Consider the following 10,040-nt stretch of genomic DNA (forward strand, 5'->3'; position numbering starts at 1 on the left):
AAGAGACCCAGCTCCTTCAGCCTTTCCTCATCAGGGAGATGTTCCACTCCCTTCAGCATCTCTGTGGCTGCGCTGGACTCTCTCCAGCAGTTCCCTGTCTCTCTTGAGCTGAGGGGCCCAGAACTGGACACAATATTCCAGATGTGGCCTCACCAGGGCAGAGTAGAGGGCTAGGAGGACCTCTCGCGACCTACTAGCTACTTCCCGTCTAATCCACCCCAGGATGCCATTGGCCTTCTTGGCAAATCTTAGAGGTCTTTTCAACCTCAATGATTCTACGATATTCCTACTAAAATTCATCTAGATTTCACGAACTTACTACAACTTCAAGTATGGACAGTCAAAAGGATACAGAAGAAACAAAAAAGAGCTACAAAGATGAAATCAGAAGTATTTTGTTTGCAAAGGGATACATATCTCAGTTTCAAAGAGAAATAAATTTAAAAGGGATGTAAGAGGGACCTCAGAAATTAACAATACTGTCAAAAGCGTGAATAATCACTCCCCATTTCATAAAGCATGAACAAAGAACAGTTTGAAGAAATAAGCAGTCAGTTCAGTTCATCATCCACTAACAACCCCCAAGTCCTTCTCCACTGAGCTGCTCTCAATCCACTCATTGCCCAGCTTGTGTTTGTGCTTGGGATTGCCCCATCCAGGGGCAGGACCCTGCACTTGGCCTTGCTGAGCTGCCTGAGATTCACACAGGCCCACCTCTCCAGCCTGACAACGTATGTCAACACCTGCACAGAAAAGTCTACCGCTTCAATTCAGACTCTATTTACTCTCTGGGTTAATGCAAGCTTTCAAATTTCTAAAGCTGTAAATCTATTGCCTTTCATATGCCTCCCAAGTAAACATTACAGAAATGGAACATGGGGAAAAATCAATGTTGTCCAATTGTCCTTTTTGAGAAGGTAAAAACTAGCTGACGTGTTTGTTCAAAAGGATTTTGAAGAGATCAATTCAGTCATAATCTACTGAACACACAATGCAAAGCAGTGTCCCAAACCCAAATAGTGTAGAGCAAAATTACAGCAAACTATTACTGCAATACTCCTTCACTTAAGAAGGAAGGCATACAACTAATTCGTAAAGCCTTCTTTATTTTTCTAATTGATGTCTGCAACAGTATTCGGCTGCATTGGACACAAAAAGGGATACTTTCCCGCATCTTTAAAGACAGATAACAGGTGGCTGCAGAATGGGAATGCCTGCACAAAGATGACTCGATTTTTACAGTGCTTAAGCACTTTTAAATCTTCTTTTCAACTTAACTTTACAGATGACCTAGTATACAGAATGCAGAGAAGATGGGAGAAATGTTTTACCTATTTAAATTCTTCAACACCAATCCGCAATAATAACTCACCTCTCTAGCACATGATAAATCTCCAGAAAAAAACTGAATAAAAGATTATGAAAGATCTTTATAAAAACTGTAATACTCAGGAAGTGTAGCAGTTTAAGAATTGCTACTGACATTAAAATATAGTTAAATCATGGAAATTAATGAAAAAATGAAAGAAAAACAATTAAAAATAAATTCTAACACAATTGTATTAAATGAAATGTTTTTCTTTTGAATCTTCAAAGAGTTAACTGCTTACTGTAATACCTTATAAAATTTCCAAATTCTGAAAAGTAGGAAGATAATTCATAGCTATCTTAACAGCAATGGCTTTTTTATTACACGTATTCTAGCTACGAACTTGAACATAGTAAGATTACTAACTGCCAACCAAATAAATGAGAGGACCTTCGAAAACAGCTGCAGGTTCACATTTGACTGTAAATACCTTTAAAGCCTTTTGAATGTAACATCTACTATGCACAAACAGCTTCAAAGTTGAAGTTGTTTTAATATTTTGAATCACTCAAAAAATAAGTGTAAAGAAAACCCAAAGTTTTGTCGCTCCAAGAAACATTTTACTAGGTGGTAATTAAGGCACCAATCTCCTCTAGATTTTTATTTCCTTTCCCACATGCTTATTACATTTTCTTCACTATCTGTATTGACTATGATTTCATTCACCTCTTTAGCTTCCAAAGAAAATGAGTCTTTGGCTGCACTGTCTCCCTTATCTTTCCCTTTCCCCTCTTTTGAAAACTCTTCTAGTCCTTGTCGAAATGGGAAGATCTCCAAGACAAAAATTCTTACAAGGTTCATGAAATTTAGCACTTGGGAGAGAGGAGACCCCAGTTACAGCTCTTCCCGAAAGCCCCGAGGAAGGGAGGGAGGATGCGTGTATAAATCCAGAAACTAACACCTACATGAACCCATTCACTGGCACCTACACGGGCCCCTCAACCAGCCACCGCGTGTTCCCCTTTGCCCAGAGTGGGAGTAGAGGACATAGAATCATAGAATCACAGAACAATTCAGGTTGGAAAAGACCCTTGGGATCATCGAGTCCAACCATTGACCCTACACCACAAGGTCACCCTTAAACCGTATCACCCAACACCCCATCTAAACGACACTTCAACACATCCAGGGATGGCATGAGGGGACCCTCCCAGGTGGCACTGAGGGGAATGGGCACCAGGATGGGGGAGATGCTACATACAGTGGGAAGCGGGCAAAAGAGGAGGGAGATGTAGCAGGAAAATGAGAGGTTAGCAGCAGCTGGGAAAGCCCCGGGTTACACCACACAAGAGAAAGGTGCCTCCGGTTGGCGAAACATCCAACCACCCCAAAGCCAGGCTTCCACACTTCCAGTGCTCCTGGTCCTCCTCCACCTTCCCCTGTACTTACAATATTGCAAGATCAAATTTTTAAAAGCTCAGTCTAAGACCCTGTGTGATGTTGCTCAAGCAGTGAATGCGAAGTTTTTTACTCTCCTTCCAAGCACACAGGATATTCGTAGGTGAGCTGACCCAGCTTCTGCTACCCTTGCCATTAGAACTGTATTTTCACAAAGTCCAAGCACAGCACAAATCTCAATATCAAAAGATATTAAAGAACAACGCAGAAAATTCAGCTAGCTTCCAACCCACAATAATAAAATGAATAAATATATCCCAGTTCTTCTGAGACCTATAAGCAAAACAAACTTTCAGAAATGTTAGCAATAATGGAAAGGGAAACAAAAAGCTGAGAATAAGGCACAAAACTATTAAAAAGGGATTCTGTCAGCCAGGTGAGTGAATGGTTTGTGTAACAAATGGAAGTCTAATTTATACTAAATAGTTTGATATTGATATTATTCCAAAATCCTTTGATGAACAGGCACTATAGAAATTTACGGATGAAGAGTCCTTTTATGGTTCCATAGGAACTTTACTGGATTTTCAAGTACATATGCATTTGTTTTCTGCCAAACTATTTGTATGCATAAATATCTATATATATATCAGCTGTTTATATTTTGTTAAACAAATATACATTTATCACAAATATACACACAAATCAAGAGCTGTAATAAAGATATTACAGGTGAAAAATACTTTCCTGTTCTTTGGTCCTTTTTTTTTTTTTTCATTTTCTTCTTTAAAACTATTCACAGACTAAATTTAATTGATGTTAATGTAGATAACTACACCCATGTCCAGCATTTGTCATACCTATGAAGAAATGTGATGGTAGTTCTAAAGTTATGTAGCTGCCAGATTAAGAAGTTCTGTACCAAGATAAACAAATAATACTAAATATTTTCCAGATAATAAATATCGTTAGCAGTTCAGTCTTGGACCAATGACTTTTACACATACACAGTATGGACAAAAACCGACTTAAATTATGGTGATTCCGATTACCTGGAATAGCTTCATGGGCTGTCAAAACCACACTTATTATAGGATTTTTAGCTCCTGAAACCTGTTCAGCCTCCTTAGTTGATGGAATTTTCTCCGTTTTCTGAACTCTAGGCCTCTTGGGAGTTTTTTCTCGCTCATCTTCCTTCCTGTCAAGGTCAACGTCAGAATCATTACCTAAAGAGCAAACATCAAAAAGAATGTAACAAAGTACAAAAGAAATGCAGGTAACAGTCACTAACACTACAAGAAAGAACTAGAAGAAAATTAATACCACTGTAGAAAGAAATATGCGCTATCAAAACAAGACATGCTGCATGAATCCCTAATGGCTCTCTGTTTAATAGAATTACTGTGACACTTATACAAATAGAGAAAATAGACTAGACAAAGAAAAAACCAACAAAATTTTAAAAATAGACTCTCAGAAACATTTGTGTTTCTAAATTATCTTGACATTATATTGGATTACTGTGAAAAGTCTACAAATTTTGTAGAATTTACTATGATTTCATCAGTAAAGAACAAATTACTTTTCTCCTTTTCAACTGTTCTGACAACTTTAGGATTATTTCTCCTACCACTGGATTCATAATCCATCTTATTTAATGGAAAGTCTTCCAACAGTCTTTCGGGATTAGGGTTTTTTGCCCCCACTGTCCTTGTGAATCAGATAGAAACACAATTTTTTTTTCCGTGTTGATTCAAGAAGAATTTAGGTTCAAGTCAGTTAGGTTCAACCTCATTTGTGACACTTAACTTCATTTTGAAGGCCTGCACTTCCAAACCATTCTCTAACTGCTGCTGTTCAGAAAGTCTTCAGCCTCTTGAACTGGATAACTTTTGGAGTTGTTAACCAGAAAGCAGCACAACAGTTGCATTCAAAACATTCATTTGAAATACGAATGAATAATCAGTAATCAGCTAAGTTATTACTCCAAGCTAATTCTTCCTTAACGCAAATGATAAATCCCTTACTGAAATTCTATAAAAAAAACACCAAAAAATGCCTATATATAAAGAATTACACCATAAAGAAAAAAACCAAAGGGCTGCAAGCCTATGCCAAAAAATTTCTTTGTGTTAGATGAAGTGGTAGAAAATGCAGTGTAGAGAAAACAAATCTGGTAATTTAAGGTATTATGCAAACATTCCAGAGGTAATGCTTAAGGAATGCAAAAAGTGATGGAAGAAAATTATAAATGAACCCAGTGAATTTGTTGTTGGTTTTTTCCCCTGAATCTAAAGCAGCTGACAATCTCCAGAATAAGTTATTCAATGTGTATTCATAACATGCTGTAGATGCTCTACTGAGATAGGAAAATGATATATAAATAAAAATCAGCAACATCGAAGCTCTAGCACCGCTAGAGTTGTTTATGACCTGCAAATAGCAAAAGCGGTGGAAAGAGATGCTACACAGGCATGGCCGTGTTTTAATTTCTTCACACACAGCTGAGACTCAAACAAGTCTCTCTCCCACGGTCTTAACTTTAACGGAACAAAGGATTAAAGAGTGCCAGTTGTTTCTTAAAAAAAATAAGGACACAAACACAAACAGAAGTAGCATAGTTAGGACTGATCATGCACCTACCACCTGGATAAACTGCGAGCTCGTTCCCAGATAGAAAACAAGGTAGGTAGGAATTGCATGTTTTACATAGTTAGGCAGAAATGTGCATGCCAACAGCTGTTAATGACTTGACGCTAATCTATAAACCTGAAATTCCTATTTGTAATACCTATAAAAAAGCAACAACCACGTAGCAAACTGTCAACACAACAACAGCCCATCTTTTTATGGAGCCACGTTAGAAATGTTCTAGATTACAGAAAATTACGTTCTGCCTTGAGAGCCTCTCGTTTCTGAGTGTCTGCTAATAATTTCTTCAGTTTCATTAGATAAATACCTTGATAGATGCCTTTTCTCAACTAACTCTTTCTCTGTAGATTTCTACGATTTCAGAAAATATTGCTGCTTTAGAGGTATAAATGGTTCCCATCTAACTCCTTAATATAGTTGTTAATTATTGACTGATACTGAAACCATGTAACTCTAACACCAACATTTCTCTGCAATACTTCAAAGAGATATTTGAATATAAAGAAATATCCCCAGGAACTGCTTGTGCAGTGTTTTATTTTGGCGTGATGAACAGGCATGGGAGACACAAACACATTTTTCCACATTTCCTCCATGAAACAGTTTGTTAGTTTATTATCAACAATAAAATTGTCACAAGTTTCACAGCGGGACCAGACCACTAACAAAAGAAAATCTTCTCATAAAGAACCAGACTATACAAAGACTGTAATATTCCAGTGGGCTTCCCTGAGGCTACTTCACATACTGTTAAACAACAAATACAAAAACCAATTGGGTTAATTACTTTGCTTTTCTTCAGTGGACAGTAAGAGTTAGTGGTAGTATTAGGGTTAAAAAAGCCTCCAACATTATATACCTATGGACAAAACTCTAATTTTCTGCATGTTTTAGTTTGAAAGGAAAGCTGTGACAAAGACAACAAAGTTTTCTCCATTTCGCTTGGGATCATATAATGAATTTCTAGTAGGCATATGAATAGAATCCCAGATCCCTACTCCTAAATCCTCCATTCTAACCATCACAAAGTAAGAGCTAGTTTAAGGAGGAGATAAAGTAGTTAAAACCAAACATCAAAACCATTTTATTCCCTTTTCATGCGTTGTATGTTAACCTGCAACTCTATTAACTTTTGTGTATTGGAATTCTACCAAATAAGAGAACAGGAAGAACCACAGACTTGAGTTTGTTAGCAACCCCCGCTAATGAATAACTATTATCACAGTAATAATGTTGCTACGCCATATGTACAGAAACCTTGTGCACGGATGTTAAGCCATAAAATGAAGATTATGGCCACGTGAAAATATTTTCTGAAGAAACCCGAAGCTTTTAAGTACTTCAGACAAGGGACTGAATCTCAACTTCCATCTTCTCAGTGTGAGCTGAGAACATCCAGCAATGAACAAGAAGACTACCTTCAGTATCTGCAAAAATGTGGGGAAGGTATTGAAAATCCAAATTCCACTAACACAAAAAAAGTTCACTTCTATATTGGCCAACAACAGGCAAGCAAGAAAATTCAACTGATTTGCTTATTGTACACTGATAGTACTTCTCCAACTAGTGCTGAATATCTGTATGAACAGTTTGAACATTCACATGTTACATGTGGAATAAAAAAGAAAGTCTCCCCTCTGCAGAGTGGTCAAGTCAAGTTCTGATACTTAAATGTTAAAATTGTTTTAATGAAAAACAAGAGCTTCATCTCAAACTGCCTTTCCTTAACATGGGACCATCTCATCGATAATTTAGTTGTCTTCCTAGAAAAAATTACTTGTTAGCATTAGGCATTAGAGTGTCACAGTAAGCGTTTTGTTTCTCACAACTAGGACGATTCACCTGTATAACACATCAATTCTTGTATTATAAAGGAACACCCCTAAGTGACTGTAAGATCATTTATGAGAAAATGGAATATATGCAACTTAGAAGAGCTAAGTGAAATTTCTCCAAGTGGTAAGGGTCTTTGCTCACTCCTAAACATATTTATTGAGACAAATTGCCTCACTTTGTATTTCCCTTGCTAAGCAGTCAGCTTAGCACTTCATCAGCTGGCACATCGATTGAACAAATGAACAAACTGACCTCCCCTGCTCAGTGAGAGGCATTTTAAACGCCTGCTTCTGCTTGTGCAAGGAACGCGACGCCAGGCCTGCACCTTCTAACACCTTTAAGGGATGGTCATGTCTGCATTGACAAGAAAAGCTACTGTCACCTCCGAATGAATCACTGCTTTCAGAGTCCCATCAAACTAGATTGCTCATCTGTCCCGCGAGTCTGAGACATTAATTGAACGAACTGCTCTCTGCATTCCTAATTGGATGCACGGCATTTTGCAGGTACAGCTACACATCTCTAATTGGTATGTTTTTAAACTATTTTTCATTCATATTATTTTTCTTATCCCCTAAAAGACGGTGGCATTTCAAAGCAGCAAGAGAGCAGGAAAGGGAAAAAAAAAAGGAAACTGGCTAATGGCTGTTCAAAATAAACACATGAAATTGCTTCTCCTGCAGAGACTGACATATTACTCACAGAAAGACTTTATTTAAATGAGAATCCAGCTGATGGTAAAACCATTCTAAACTAAGGCCAAAAGTGCCATCTTCAAGAATTATGCAGGCTCAATGAAGGGTTCACTCCAGAGAGAGAAATCTTCCCACGGCGGTAATCCACCCCAACAACATTCCCCAGCCAACAAACGTCCTCTTTTGCATCTGCCAGAGATTCAGGTATGCTGCAGCGTGGGAGAGGGATGGTGGTTAAAGTAATTTACCTGTTGTCTGTCTCTCAAAACAAGCAAGTTCAGAGGCACCTGCTGAGGAACTGATCCAATCCAGCAGCAGCCAAAATCCCCAGTCCCATCCCACTGGAGGAGGTTGGGGCCGCTCAGTTTTCTGGCTGGGAGCAGACACGGTGCAGACGCGTGGCAGTTCAGGAAGAACCACAACTCTTTCAGTCTTGTCTTAGGGAAAATAAATGGATGGCAGTGCCACCAGTCAGTCAAAGCCATTAGCTAAAATTGTCAATTTGGTTTAACCAAATAAAAACGGAAGCAGGTGTACACACAACTCTGCTTAAATCACAGCAACTCCTTAGGCAAAGAAGTCTTCTATTAAAAAAATGTATTTATTATGGACCTACATGGTAGATTTGTAAGGACAATGGACGTTTTTTAATTCTGTGCAAAAAACTAACATTTACTGCTGTTGCAGTAAATGGGCCCACAAGGTGAATGCAAACGTTATGCATCAAAGGATTAAATTAGATGCACAGAGGATATCAGTAACCAGCAAGGCTTGGTGACTCCTGAAAGAGTGGGAGAAATATCAATGAGACACTGATCTCTGAGAGGTCAGTGTGGATCACAAATCACAGAAGAACAGCGGAAGTCTATTACTTCCACCAGTTACTCCTCTGACAGATACATACTGCGGTTTAAATACAGCTTCATAGTGATTTACTCATTGTAATTTCAAATGTCCAATATGAGAAGTATTTCAACACTTCCCTTGTGGATCTATAAAAAACAGCAAAACATTTTAATACTTGGCAACTTTTCCCAATACTTCAACTTCAGCTCAAAACATATGTTTCTCTTAATAAAGAATATCACACAGAATATCAATATATATCTTTCCAATATTTACACATTTAGCATATTTTGGCAACAGCTAAAACCTTAGTGGGTTTTCAGTGTTATTTTGGTCACAAATCTTAAACACCACATCATATAAGCTGCTACAAAGAAAATTAACTCCATCCCAGCCAGACTGCGTGCAAAGTGAAATCATACTTGCTTATTCAACAGATGGCCATACAGTGCTAAACTTTGCAAGAAATGAAAAACACACGAAAGCAGTAAAAAAATACCATGGAAAAAATTCCAACAGCATTAGGAAAAAAAGATAACAGTAATTTCAAGTTGGAAAGGCGTGAATAAAAAGGGAGGAAAAAACCCAGTTTACCTGTATTAAGCAAGAGGTCAAAGACCAAGGGAGAAAAACTTGCAGTTAAAGCTCTTACCATGTCTGAAATGTGAGAGAAGATATTATAACTCTGGAAGGTTCAAAGATCCCTCAATGAAATTCTCTATTTAGCCCCAAGAATTTCAGCAATGGAGAAAATTCATCAAATTAGAAGTTTCAGTACTTCTTTTCTTATATACACTAAAATAAGTGTGATTTCAAGAAGGCTTTGTCTCAGGAATAGTTTTAACACTAGAAAAATGTTTGTATCAACCACACCGGCTCAAGTAACTGAAATATTTGTTGAACATTATACACACAAACCCACGCACAAAATAAATATCTGGTATAATACCTGCAGTACTGTGTGCCGAGAGAGCTGCAACACCCGCCATGCATGATACCTCCAACGGCATCTGACGATAATGAAGCTACAGAAAGATCTCTCAATAATCAGTAACTGGTGACAGAATAACCTGAATGAAACCAGATCAAGGCACCCACAAACTACATTTCTAAACTGTCATTATAGACAGAGCTCTAGTTAATGCAATCAATGGAGCTTACAAGCACTCCACAGGCTCCCCCGAAGTACTGACTTAATATTTGTTGCATATAACTAAAGCTTAGGACACCTAGTGCATAAACACATATATGTGCTAATCTGGAAGAGACTCTCACCTACAGTGACAATAACCACAAAGCAAAGC

The 10,040-nt window shown here is 37.9% G+C and overlaps 1 protein-coding gene across 1 annotated transcript in view; it reads right to left on the minus strand.

Moving 5' to 3' along the window:
• Positions 1-9,746, minus strand: part of LOC104278556 (zinc finger protein ZFAT-like) — a 20,030-nt gene extending 10,284 nt beyond the window's left edge. Inside the window, 3 exon segments of the mRNA XM_009875568.1 lie at positions 3,760-3,933; positions 8,139-8,327; positions 9,686-9,746. Of these exon segments, the coding sequence (XP_009873870.1) occupies positions 3,760-3,933; positions 8,139-8,327; positions 9,686-9,746 (424 nt within the window).
• Between the last annotated feature and the right edge of the window lie 294 nt (positions 9,747-10,040).

This window comes from Apaloderma vittatum, unplaced genomic scaffold, assembly GCF_000703405.1.
Source record: "Apaloderma vittatum isolate BGI_N311 unplaced genomic scaffold, ASM70340v1 scaffold15398, whole genome shotgun sequence".
Classification (NCBI taxonomy): Eukaryota; Metazoa; Chordata; class Aves; order Trogoniformes; family Trogonidae; genus Apaloderma; species Apaloderma vittatum.